Raw genomic sequence first — 13,251 nt, 5'->3', positions numbered from 1 at the left:
CCACAAGAACCCTGGCACCGAGGATGGATGGCTACATCAATATTTGGCAGCGTAACACTGCAGGCCTCTCGTCCGTAAAAAAAAAAATGCATTTGCTGCGCGATGGGAGCTGCATCAAACAGACATCTTTTTTTTTCCAGGAAATGAATAACCGTGGTGAAGTAGCGACGAAAGTTTCTGGCTATAATGGCTTTCCTTCAGGCCCGCACTGGGCGCGGTGGTGGCGTTGCCATTCAGGTGCGTCACTCTCTACCGTGCAAGCGCCTGTCGCTCCCTGGCACAGACCTCCTGGAGACCATCGCTGTCCGTGCATTTCCACAGCGCTGTTCCAGCATTTGCGTGGTGAATCTCTACAACCCTCCCCGCAGCAACTGTTCAAAGCCCTTCATTTATCAATATCGTCCGCCACTTAGGACCCGCTGCGATTATTGCGTGTGAATTGAATTTACATCATGAGCTTCGGGACAGTCACATGTACCATCAACGACTGGAGGGGAGGACTTCGCCGCTGTTTTAATCGATATGGATTTCGGGCTGGCAAATGACCCGACGCAGGCAACACGGATCACACATCGTAATGTCTCGTCCCCTGACGTGACTGCTTATTGCGCCCTACGCGTTTCCCACTGGAAATCCACTCCCTACATGGATTCGGACCACCGCTTGATATCTTACTCGGTAGGGATGGACGATGGCATCCCGCGACTAGCCAATACGCTGCCTCGACGGAAGAAAGCCGCATTCGCCCTGCGCAAAGCGGATTGGCCTGCTTTAACCTCGTTGTGTGAAACACTCCTTGCCGCCGCGTCCACATGGTTGGAAATCCGCAGAGGTATCGTACGAGCGGCTGAGTGCCATACCCCGCGCGGCAGCCGTGAAAGCCCCAAAACGATCTGGACAAACGAAATGGTGCAAGCCGAGGTCGTCGCAGAAGCGGCACACAAAGCGCGCACATTGCCTCGCCTGGAGACAGCCTACTTTGAGCCGAATGTGCCCGAAAAAAGGAGGAAAGAAATCAAGCCTTACGCCGTGGCTTCTCCATGCCGCTAGAGGTCTGTGCGAAAAAACTTGGAGCCCCATCCATCCCAAGCTGGCGATATCTCCGCGCCATGGCGGCGCCGCACCCTCATCCTCCGCAATCGGTTGTGCTCCGCACTGATTTTGGCCGCGTTTGCGCCCTGCCTCGGCAACAGACAAATCTACTCGTCCGTCATTTTTTGCGGGTTTCACGTGCCACATCACCTTATACTGCTGCTGCTGCACGCCGCACTCCTTTGCCTCCTGGTGACTGGGAAATGGATCGGCCTTCCACGCCGTGTGAACTTGACGTGGCCATCCGTGACTCATTGCTCGGCTCGGCCGCTGGCCCCGACAACAAGTTGAATGAATTCCTGCACCATCTCGGGCTCGTTGCGCGCGGCACTCTTAGAACGATGATCCACAACTCCTTTGCAAATGACAGCCTGCCTGGCTCCTGGAAAATTGAGGACAATATTCGCATTTCCCAACCCGGGAAAGATCCATGCTGCCCAGAGAGCTACAGACCTATCACGCTACTCTCTGTTTTACCAAAGTTAACCGAAAGAATGATTCACCGCCGTCTGTCAGCGTTATTGCCGCACCACCCACGTCAATTTGGACTTGCACCTTCGCGTTCTACATCGGACGTGGTGACACTTGTTATTGGTGAAATTACCCGTGGATTGAATGAGTTTAGCATTGTGGAGCATGCGCGCCCTGGAGGCGGCGCCTCCACACGACACCCTCGTTGCCATCGCTCGTAGTCTCGATTGGTTTTTCGACTGCGTTCGACACTGTTGGCCATGGGAAATCATTCGGAATGCTCGACAGACTTTCATGCCTTGGCCCCCGAACCAAACGCTGGCTGCATAACAACCTGCGGGGCCGCTATGTTAGGGTATGCACTCGCGAACAGCACTCCCGGAAACAACTCACCCCAGCCGGAGGACCGCAAGGCAGCGCCCTGCGACCCCAATTATTCCTCCACTGTGTGGATGACCTGCTGCGCCGCATGGACAACATCTATTCTGCCTCCGCACTCATGTACGCTGACGACCTCACAGTTGTTGCCTCAGGTGCGGGCACCCATGCATGTGCTGCGGCAATGCCACCCGCCCTGTCCCTTATAACGGCATGGGCTGCTGAGCACAACCACAAAATCAACGTTGATAAGAGTGAAGCTGCTCTATTCCACATCTCTTCACACACACGGTCTGACGATGAAATGGTCAATCTCCATCTTGGCAATGGGAAACTACGCATTCAGTCCCGCCCAGTGCGCTTGCTGGACACAACGATGGATCAACTTCTTAATTTTGATTACGCACGCTTCCACCGCTTCAAATGAAATCAAGCTACGCTGCTATCAGCTGCGGCTGGTTGCACGGGCTGTTGCGTCTCATCATACCATGCAATCCTTTTTGATTGGATACGTTCATAGCGTGTCACTGTATTCTGGCGATGCAATTGTCCCATGCCTTGCCCCCACCTACCTCCATAATATGGAATTACGGTATCGCAAAAGTTGTAAAACATCCCTTGGCCTTATCATATCAACGGGGAATACATCGGTATATTTGAAGGCTAATCCTCTCCCGCTCCGGAAGACACTCTGGCCTTGTGCGCTCACACAATACGAACGCTATGTAGGCCTCCATGATTATGAGGATTTGCGTTCCCTTATCTACTCGGAATGTATGCCGCCGTCCATGCATAATAAAGCGGCGACATCAATTTCGCTCCCGAGAGATGCTGTTATTGATGAATTACAATGCGTCAGTAACATTATTGGGATGCCCCACAACCACAATCGTGCTCCTCTTACCCAACACCGAATTATTCCCTGGAACACCGTGAGTTGTAATAAAGTGATATTTTATCAGCCACTTTTTGTCCAAGGCGTCTGATGATGTCACGCGCACGGCTTTTGATTCCATTTACTCCTTTCTATGGGATTACAGTTTTGAATCATGGACGGACGGTTCTCCATCTCTCGCTGGACTCGCATCCGGGTCCGCTGCACTATTATACGGCCCCACAAAGATAAATAATCTCCCTGTGGAGGTCCATCGTGCAGCAGCTGGCAGGCTCGCATGCTCGTAGAGAGCAGAGTGCCTTGCCATTAAAAATGGCTTTAGACACTTCATGCCTCCTCGTCTGGGAAACATCCCAATCGCCCACACGAATCCTGGTGGCTACGGAGTCCCTGTCGGCAATTGAGGCACACCGCGCCGGTCCATTGGCCGTGCGAGACTACGTTACTGAAGAAATTTGGATTATGCTACTTTTCTTGGTGAGGCGAGGTCACTCTGTAGAATTTATGTTCTCCCCATCGCACTGCGGTGTGCCATGCAATGAGGCCGCTGTCGAAGAAGCCGCGGTTGCAAGTTCCCTCCCCACAATGGGGTATCCCAATCTGGCACGTGGACTTCCTTGCCGCCGTTGAGAGGTTATGCTGGAAGGAAGTCCAGGAGGAAGAAGAAGGCGCGTACACCACACTACAGGCGCTCGTCGGTATAGCGAAAACTCTATTACTTGTGTCCGGCCAAATGTTGTGCCACGACCCGCAGCTCTGCGCACAACTGCGATGCGACTCCTGCCCACTCTTCGGTAGAATGGCGCACGCCCTGCAGATTACAGGCAGCCCTTTATGTCGGTAGCGCCGTCCCTCCCTCACCGAGGAGATCGACCCGCTCCTGCCTCCGGAACCTCCACCTGGCGTGCCGACGGCAACTCCTCGTAGAATGACGAGCAGCGGATCAACGTCGCTTTGCCCGATCTGCGGCAGAGTGCGCTCGTCCGTCCACAATATGAGGGCGTTTGCCGGACGTGCTCATCCTGGTGTTCCAATGGTCGAAGAACGCCTCGCATGCGGATGCCGCAATGGCGCCACCGTCTTCCTAACAGGCGCCTCGCGCACAGGTCTCCACCGAAAGTGCCAAGCACGCCAGCAGACCAAACACGCAGGAAGCACAACCGCGGGTACTCAATATGAAACAGGCTCCTCCGGCGCCGCTTCATCACAGACGCCACGGGCTGCTGATCCCCCATCCCCACTGAAAACGGGAGACTCCGCATCATCCACTGTGGGAATGCCCCGTCGTTGGGAATTGGGCGTGCTACTTTTTAGGACTGCCTCAGCCCGCACAACGGCCCCTATGAGACGGAATACTTGCCATTTTTGTACGGACGGCCCTTGCGCTGCTCACTCTTTACTGTAGCAGCATACAACTAAAACAAGATAAGAAGTTGCTTTGTAATGAATATTGGCTGCACTTCCTGTGGACCAACAATTTACGTGGTGTGCGGGGATCATTCCCTTTTTTACGGTTACTTTGCCTTTGTGTTGCTGTGTGCACTGCACCTCCTCTTGTGCTTGTGAGTACCCTCCGTGAGGGGTGCAGACACGACGGACCGCTCTCGCCGTATGCACATGCGGTGGAGCCTTGTGTGCCGCTCCTGTTTGCTTCTCCCTCCTCCGTCTGTGTGTTGGTGTTGCGGCAGGGCTGTGTGTGTGTGCCTGCTGCCGTGGATTGGAGTGTTTGTCGTGCGTGGTGTGCGGCGTACGGTGCATGCCTGGCTGCTGCCCTCTCCTCATATGGTTTGCCCTCTGTGTGTGTGTCTGCCGCACCTCTCGTCTCCCCTGTTGCTCTCCATGTCCCTCACTGTGCAGATCAGCTCCACACCACTGAACGACCACACTCACGATGATGATGTGCCGTCTGCTGTGCGCCCTGTTGGTGGTTGCTCTGTTTTACTTCCCTTCCGTGTGCGTGACAACGGTTGATGAGGATCAGGATGTTGCAAGTTCAGACACTCCCCTGCGCCAAAGGCATCAGTCGAGACGGAACAGACATCAGGGACGCCCGATAATCTGAAGGGAGGAAGCCAGAACAATGCGGGTCAGACGTCCAATCCGACGACTGATAAGGAACAGACACTAGAATCTCACAGTGCGCCACAGACACACGATGGTGCGCCCGTTACGGCGGTGGGACAAATTACTACCAATCCGGAGCAGCCACCTAATGGGGTCACTGAGTCGGCAAACAAAGGAAAAGAGAAGCCCATTAATCCAGAACTGACAGATACATCCGATGCGCAGCAGTCAACAAGTTTGACTGCTGTAAGGAAGGTATCAGAGAGCGAGACCACTGCCGCAAATACGACGACCACTACTACCACGACAAATGCGCCAACTAATACGGCGACGAATACAGAGGCGCCAACCACGACGACTACCACAACAACAACCAAAGAGGCACCAATCATTACATCTACGGAAGCACCAACCACGACGACCACCCGAGGGCCGTCACATCTTCGCGAAATTGACGGCAGCCTCAGCAGCTCTGCGTGGGTGTGTGCCCCGCTGCTGCTTGCCGCATCCGCGCTGGCGTACGCCGCTGTGGGCTCAAGATGTGTATGCGGGCTGTGCGTGCCAGCACTCAACGGCGGTGACATGTGTGTACGTCTACTGTGGTCCGATGTATAAAGTAACAGTAATTATGATGATTGTGTTTTGCTTCCTTTGCTTCCGCTGCCCTGCTGTGTGCTCCGCGTTGTGCCCCACATCCGTCGCATTGAACGCATCCCAGACACACTCCTATGCATGCGCAGCGGAGCCTTGGGCTCGTTTCTTTAAATATCTCTTTTTTCATTAAGTGTTTTGCGAGTTTTGGATTTTTACTGGCTACATTTGTCCAATGGCTTGTGCGCAGCGCTAATGCCGTTCATTACTGTGCGTGACTCTCATTGCTGGATGGGACGGTGCGTGGCTGTGTGACTTGTCTCTCCTTTTGCTCTGCGTTGACGGGGAGTTAGTTTGTGCTGAAGGCTGCACGCAAGTGACGGGAGTGATGGCGATGATGATGACTGGCCGTGTGCTGCTGGTTTGTGCCCTCTGCGTGCTGTGGTGCGTTGCCGGCGGTGTTTATGCGAGGGACGTTGACACCAATGCACTGGGTGGCTGCATGGCGTCGGGAGTGTTGGGTGAGAATGGATCCCACATGCCTGACGGATGTAATAAAACTGCGATTACGATGCCTTTGCGGTCAGTACTGCCCATTACTGCCGTTGAAGCTTCCGATGGAGAAGATGTTTCTCAGCAGACAAATAATTCAGGTTCAGATACAAATACAGGTTCTGGTGGTGCTGCCGGGGCTTCTGGTGGTGGAGGCGGTGGAGGAAGCGGTTCTGGTGGTGGTGGCAGTGGAAGTTCTACTGATGATCATGCCACCGGCAGCGTTCCTTCTAGTTCTTCTCTTGCTTCTCCTCCCGCTCCTGCTGCTCCTGCTGTTTCTCCTGGTGATGGTTCTGCTGGTGGTCATGACACCGGTGGCGTTTCTTCTGGTTCATCTGTTCCCGCTCCTGGTCCTCCTTCTCCTCCTGCTCCTCCTGAAGGTCCTTCAGATCCTCCTGCTGCTCCTGTTGTTGACCATTCAGCCGGCAGCAGTGATGGTAAGGCGGAGTCCTCAGGCAGTAATCCATCTAACACAACAGGGGACTCTTCAACAGGAGATCAGACGTCTGCAGCAGCAGCGGCTCACAACTCCTCGCCAGCCGAAATACCGGCAGGGACGACATCCGGCACTGAACACACACGACAAGAAGAAGAAGAGGAAGAGGAAGAAGAAGATCATGAAAAGCAGCAGCAAAGTGATGAAGCACAATTCCAACAACATCAACAGCACGAACACCCCGCGGAAAATGGCGAAGAATCCGCGAAAGATAAAAACGCCATTCGTACAAATGCCACCGCAAATACAGGCGACAGTGACAGCAGCACCGCGGTCTCCCACACCACCTCCCCTCTTTTGCTTCTTCTTGTTGTTGCGTGTGCGGCTGCTGCTGCGGTGGTGGCCGCGTGAGAGTGAGGGAGAGAGCGCCGTGCACCGCCCGCACACACACTCGTCCTTCTCTCACTCTCTGTGTGTGCCCCCTTGCATGGGCTCCCGCCCTCACCTCACCCCACGAAGCACACACATAATGTGCCCATTGTATATATGCATGCACACCCATGCAGGCCCGTTGGTGCTCTCTTTTGCACCACATGCACCGCTGCCGTCCTGCCTGGCTGCATGGGCGGAGCACCGTAACTGTTTTTTGTTTTTTGTTTTTGTTGCATTGAGTGGGCGACCTCTCTCTCTCTCTCCCTGTTGGGCTTTACGGGAGCAATGAGAGTGTGTGCGCTGGTCGTCCCACGCTTCGTTTTTTCTTTTTTGTTTTTTTCATTGTTTTACTTGTGTTGTGGTTGAGTGCGTCCATTCCGCTTTTGTGATCGGCGGTTTGCTTTGACTGTGGACGCCTGAATTTTTCTTATTGTTTCCATATTGTTTTCATCCTGTTAAGGAAGTGTTAGCTACTCGTATCCTTCTAAAGCCGCCACGCTCTTTCCTCCAAATACGCCATGCGTCAGTTGGTCCATGGCACCCCACAGTTGACTGCAGCGCTGCTGGTGCTGTTTGTGATGATGCCTGCGGTGTGATTGCTAGCGGATGTCTCGTTGTCACTCTGGCGTATACTTGCGTCGTTGATTGTGTGGGGCGTCCGACGTCGCGTGGGCGTCTCTGGTGATAGTTAGGCATGTGCGCCTCAAAGCGTCGGATGCGTCGCAGGTGTACAGCGCCGTTTGGAATATCCGGTGGGTGTCTGTCCTCGTGAAGGCGTCCACAACGGCCCCGGATGACAGCAGGAGGCACTGCGGCGTCACTTGGTGTTGCACAGCGAATTTATTTGACGATGCCTTTGATTTGCGTCTCTTGGGGCTTTAGTGGGAGAATGCGGGAGGTTGAGGGCATTATGACCGAATTCATTTGAGTGGCTGCGTTCCATTGACTCGCGGCCAGTCGTGGCACTCTTTTGGGGTTTGGCAGGTCGTCTCTTTTGTTTACTTCCCACCGCAGCACGTGGATAACACTGATCCGAATAACACTTGTCTGAGTGCGTGTGAGCTGCTGCCGTGCGTGGTGCGTGGAATATTTGATTGTGTGGAGAGGTGCATGGAGTGACGAATACTTCTGTTTGGCGTGTCGCGGTGTGTCGGAATGGTGTTCGGATGACATGTGAGGGGTGTCGCTTGTGATTTGTGTGTCTTCTCTGGTGGAGCCGACATGTGTGCGGGGATTGTGGCATTGCTGGCTGGCAGCTCCACGTCACTTTTCGGCATTCATGGATGCGCTGAGGAATGACGGCTGGCGACCAGCGTGTTGGTGCTGCTGGTGGGAATAAGTGCATGGGGAATAGGCCACTTTCTCTTTCCATTCTGGAGCCGATGAACTGGCACGAGGGCACCGGCTGCAGGCTGCCTGCCAGCACGTGTGAGCAGCGGGTCCATGCACACACCGACGCTTATCGCAAGAGCTTGTGCGATCACAGTGGCCTTTTGTGGCGTGCTTTTATGGGCGTCAGCCCACCGAAGAATGTGTGAAGCAAACGGCTGACCGCACACGAGGAAAATAAGTGCGTGCACTGTGCCGTGTTTCAGCGTCGATGGCAGGGCGGCAGGAAGCCCGTGCTGGCAATCGAGATCTTTGCGTCGCGAGGGATGTCGGTGTTGATTTTGTGTCGTCGAGGATGAAGTGATTTTGCTGCTGCCCGTGTGTGTGGCCACTCCGGCAGAGGGCGGACACAACAGGGAGGATGCAGGCGCTGCGTGTGTGTGTGTGTGCAGGTGCCATGCAACAACGTCACAACAAACATGCTGCGACTCGGTGACCCTCACATCGTTGTGGTCCTCACGAACAGCCGAGGCACGGCCCACATCGATGCACTTAGTGGACGGAGTGAGGCATCTTTTGAGGCGCTGCAGGGAACAGGATGCGTTGACGCAGCCACGACGTGCATGGAGTGTCACGATGGCACGGTCAGCTGTGGCTGGTGGAATGTTTACTTCTTGGAGGCAACAGAGAGAGAGAGGGAGAGAGCTGCTCCTGCTGCTGGCGTCGTTGCTGCCTCTTGTGGCCTCCCATGCCGATTATTGTCTGTCCGCTGATCATGGGTGGTGTGCCTCCACTAGTGACGTCGTCTGCAGGCATTTCACAGCAGCAGTGAAACACACATCAAGTCGCATGCTTTGGCTGCGGATATGGTGTCGTGAATGCAGCCGGTATTATTTTGCCCGACTCCTTTTCACTGCTTTGCGACAAGTAGATGCGTCTCCACTCGAGTCATTCACTGCAGCTCCGTGTGTTGTACTGCCAGCACAAGACTCTCTTGTTGTGTGTCGCCTGGCTGACAGTCAAACACCACTGCGTTGGGGCATGCAAGGATGTGGACTGCCGCTCACGGTGTTGGGCACCGCTGTTTGGATGCGGCGGCCACACGAGCGGATGTATTGTGGCACAATCAAATGCGTGAAATACGCGGAACCACAGCGGCTGCAATAATATCAACGGTGTGGCACCACGGAATATGTGAAAGAGGGTGATGCATGATGAATCACAGTGGGCGGCATGCGAGGGAAGTGCACCGCAACGGAGCGCCATCCCGCCCTCAGCCTGCAGGGGAATGTACACCCAGAAGAATATATGGACGAGACGCCACCAAACACACATGCCCTCCCATGCACCAATAAATAAGAGCGAAGGTGCGTCCTGGTGTGTGGGAGTCCACTCACAGATTTTCATTCCCACCGCAATAAACGGTGAGGAATCAGGTGCCACAGCGACGGAAGGGAAAACAAACGTCTATTGCAACACTTTGACGGCGAGAAGCAGGAAGAACACAAACCGAATTGTTGGCTGCACTTCCCGTGGACCAACAATCCACGTGGTGTGCGGGGATCATTCCCTTTTTTACGGTTACTTTGCCTTTGTGTTGCTGTGTGCGCTGCACCTTCTCTTGTGCGTGTGCGTACCCTCCGTGAGGGGTGCCGACACGACGGACCGCTCTCGCCGTATGCACATGCGGTGGAGCCTTGTGTGCCGCTCCTGTTTGCTTCTCCCTCCTCCATCTGTGTGTGTTGGTGTTGTGGCAGGGCTGTGTGTGTGTGCCTGCTGCCGTGGATTGGAGTGTGTGTCGTGCGTGGTGTGCGGCGTACGGTGCATGCCTGGCTGCTGCCCTCTCCTCATGTGGTGTGCCCTCTGTGTGTGTCTGCCGCACCTCTCGTCTCCCCTGTTGCTCTCCATGTCCCTCACTGTGCAGATCAGCTCCACACCACTGAACGACCACACTCACGATGATGATGACGTGCCGTCTGCTGTGCGCCCTGTTGGTGCTTGCCCTGTGCTGCTGTCCGTCCGAGTGTGGCACAGGGAGTGATGATGACAAACCTACCGTCTTGAGTTCATCCTCCCCTGAGCTAAAAGAGCAAGGAAATCCCGTTTTGGGACAGGATCCCGTTAAGGGCCCTGGTGCTGTACTGGGAAGCGGGAAGCGCAGTGAAGATGGGTCAGGAGAGGCATCAGGTGGGCATTCCAACACGCACGATGGAGCAGGTATGCCTGGTCAGTCAGGGCCAGTTGGTGAGAACACCGATCCGCCAGGTTCAACGGATAAGTCTCACGAGTCGTTGGTAAACAATCTAGAGCAGGCTACGGATGAGTCAAAAAATTAAAAAGAGGCTAAGGCGCAGACACCACAAACGACTACCACGACAACTACAACAACGACCACAAGAGCACCCACTACGACGGAGGCGCCAACCACGACGACTACCAGCGCACCGTCACGTCTTCGCGAAACTGACGGCAGCCTCAGCAGCTCTGCGTGGGTGTGTGGCCCGCTGCTGCTTGCCGTATCCGCGCTGGCGTACACCACTCTGGGCTGAAGATGTGTATGTGCAGGTTGTGCGTACCAGCACTCAACGGCGGGGACATGTGGACGTCTACTGTGGTCCGATGTATAAAGTAAGAGCAATTATGATGATTGTTTTTTTTTGTTTTGTTTGCTTCCGCTGCCCTGCTGTGTGCTCCGCGTTGTGCCCCACATCCGCCGCGTTGAACGCGTCTCAGGCACACTCGTTTGCATGCGCAGCGGAGCCCAGTTTTTTTTTTTTTTTAATCTTCTGGTGTGCAGGGAGTTGTGCGAGTTTTGGCTGTGTACTGTTTTCATTTTTTTAATGGTTTGTGCACTGCTGCTGCTGGGCTGCTGTCGTGTGTTGCTGTGGGGGGGCTGTGTGTGTGTGTTGTAGCGGCCGTGTCTCTCTTTTTGCCCTCTGGATCTTTTGCAGGTCGACTTCACATTATTAAACAACGATACTTCAGATGATGATGACTGGCCGTGTGCTGCTGGTGTGTGCCCTCTGCGTGCTGTGGTGCGGTGCCGGCGGTAGATGTGACGGGGATGGTAGTGGTATTACTGAACCACAAGATCAACCATCGAAGGCTTCACAGTCTTTATCTCAAGGCGGTCATGCAGAACAACTGGAAATAACAAATTCAATCGGTGGAGTAGTGAACAACTCAAATGAACTGTTAAATGGGCAGGACGGTAAGAATGGCAGCCCTCAAACAGGTTCCGTCAAACAACCAGCAACAGATAATGACAGGATGGAGGCAGAAGAAGAAAAAGCAAAAGGAAAAAAAGTGAAAGATGAAGAAATAAAAAGAGATGGAAAAGAGAAATTGCAAGATGATTCAGAAGGAACAAAGGAACACGAAGGCCCAATAGAAGCCAAAAGAAACACATCTCCACCAACGGCAGCAAATAAGTTGTTAACAAGTGAAGAAGAACCAGTAGATCCAGCAGCAGGACATGCAGGACATACGGGTCAAGCAGTAAAACCGCCGCAATTACCAGCAACCCCACCACTACCAGCAGTAGGACCACAAATACCACTAAAAGCAGCATCACCACAAGTATCGGATGAAACTCAACCCTTTGGCAGTTCTGTTGAAGGTTCTAAGGAGGGTGGAGGTGTTGATTTGAAGACTCCTGCTTCTGATAGTGGCAATCCATCTTCTGTTGTCAGTTTATTTTCCGGTGGTGGAACTAGTGGAGGAGGCGGTGGCAGTCCTCAAGGTGACTCTTCGGATACTCCTCTCTCTGCAGGTGGCACTTCTTTATCTTCCGCTCTTGATGCACCATCCGTTCAGGAGACGCAATCCCCAGAAAGTGTTCGGCACTCGGAAACAGTGTCTCCTGGGACCGCAGTGCCCAACGAGCATCCAAGGGAGAGGTCAGAATCCGAAGCAAAAAAAAACTTCTCTACTTCACAAGAAGCAGCAAAAAGTCCAGATGATGATGGGGATGCAACTGAAAAGGAGAAGGAGAAGGGAGACGTCGGTCTGAAAGCCACTACAAGCCCAACGCCTAATACCAGCAGCCCACCAGTAACACAAACAACTCCACGAGCATCTTCCGAAGAACCATCACCAACAACGGAAGTTCAAGCAGGAGAAGAAACCTCAACAGAAAATGTTACCATCGCCATGAGAAATGCCACTGAAAATACAGGCGACACTGACGGCAGCACCGCGGTCTCCCACTTCACCTCCCCTCTTTTGCCTCTTCTTCTTGTTGTTGCGTGTGCGGCTGCTGCTGCGGTGGTGGCCGCGTGAGAGTGAGGGAGAGAGAGCCGTGCACCGCCCGCACACACACTCGTCTTTCACCCACTTTCTCTGTGTGTCCCCTTGCATGGACTCTCGCCCTCACCTCATCCCACGAAGCACACACATAATGTGCCCATTGTATATATGCATGCACACCCATGCAGGCCCGTTGGTGCTCTTTTTTGCACCACACGCACCGCTGCCGTCCTGCCTGGCTGCATGGGCGCACCACCGTAACTGTTTTTGTTTTGTTTCCATTGCATTGAGTGGGCGACCCTTCTCTCTCTCTCTCCCCCTGTGTGTGTGTTTTGCTTTACGGGAGCAATGAGAGTGTGTGTGCTGGTCGTCCCACGCTTCTTTTTTTCTTTTTTGTTTTGCTTGTGTTGTGGTTGAGAGCACCCATTCCGCTGGCTGCGTGTGTGTGTTTGTGTGTGATGATATGAGGAATTTGCGTGTGTGCTATCCGCTTCTCTCTCTGCCGTTGCTTTCTTCTGACTCTCTTGTGCCGCACAGCTGCTCCGCAAGTGTAGGCGCTGACAAACACAAAGGCACATGCACACACACTCAGACCGTGTTGCACACGCTGTGGAGCAGCGTGAACGCTGGGAACGCACGCACAGGATTGTGGCTGTGGCGGCACTTGGGAAGAGGAATGACGCAACACCGCGTCTTGTTTTGTTGCCGTGCGGCGAGCGTGACTTTCTTGGAGTGCTGCCCATGGGTGACGTGGCATTGAGGG

The 13,251-nt window shown here is 54.0% G+C and overlaps 3 protein-coding genes and 2 pseudogenes across 3 annotated transcripts, besides 13 other annotated features; all 5 read left to right on the top strand.

The window, feature by feature from the left end:
* Positions 1-6,103: part of a sequence feature (areas not merged during assembly with more than two copies in the genome that could not be assigned to a particular haplotype) that runs on past the window's edge.
* Positions 193-4,052: a mobile genetic element.
* Positions 4,727-5,515, top strand: Tc00.1047053511797.184 (annotated as a pseudogene).
* Positions 5,186-5,274: a microsatellite.
* Tc00.1047053511797.167 (mucin-associated surface protein (MASP), putative) lies at positions 5,880-6,890 on the top strand (the record flags this gene model as incomplete). The annotated part of the gene is made up of 1 exon (XM_813382.1): positions 5,880-6,890. One exon carries the CDS (start codon positions 5,880-5,882, stop codon positions 6,888-6,890), a length of 1,011 nt encoding a protein of 336 aa, XP_818475.1.
* Positions 6,104-6,169: a sequence feature (haploid, non-Esmeraldo-like haplotype).
* Positions 6,167-6,235: a microsatellite.
* Positions 6,170-7,509: a sequence feature (haploid, Esmeraldo-like haplotype).
* Positions 6,269-6,456: a microsatellite.
* Positions 6,628-6,658: a microsatellite.
* Positions 7,510-9,746: a sequence feature (areas not merged during assembly with more than two copies in the genome that could not be assigned to a particular haplotype).
* On the top strand, positions 8,787-9,407 carry Tc00.1047053511797.150 (uncharacterized protein; the record flags this gene model as incomplete). The annotated part of the gene is made up of 1 exon (XM_813379.1): positions 8,787-9,407. One exon carries the CDS (start codon positions 8,787-8,789, stop codon positions 9,405-9,407), a length of 621 nt encoding a protein of 206 aa, XP_818472.1.
* Positions 9,747-12,438: a sequence feature (haploid, Esmeraldo-like haplotype).
* Tc00.1047053511797.130 lies at positions 10,199-10,789 on the top strand (annotated as a pseudogene).
* Positions 10,604-10,677: a microsatellite.
* On the top strand, positions 11,226-12,521 carry Tc00.1047053511797.120 (mucin-associated surface protein (MASP), putative; the record flags this gene model as incomplete). The annotated part of the gene is made up of 1 exon (XM_813378.1): positions 11,226-12,521. The coding sequence occupies one exon, from the start codon at positions 11,226-11,228 to the stop codon at positions 12,519-12,521; it is 1,296 nt and encodes a 431-aa protein (XP_818471.1).
* Positions 11,514-11,622: a sequence feature (CT-rich).
* Positions 12,439-13,251: part of a sequence feature (areas not merged during assembly with more than two copies in the genome that could not be assigned to a particular haplotype) that runs on past the window's edge.

This window comes from Trypanosoma cruzi, genomic scaffold (genome assembly GCF_000209065.1).
Source record: "Trypanosoma cruzi strain CL Brener 1047053517167 genomic scaffold, whole genome shotgun sequence".
Lineage (NCBI taxonomy): Eukaryota > Euglenozoa > Kinetoplastea > Trypanosomatida > Trypanosomatidae > Trypanosoma > Trypanosoma cruzi.
Note: the sequence above shows the minus strand (reverse complement) of the source record. Positions and strands in the feature narration are given on the sequence as shown.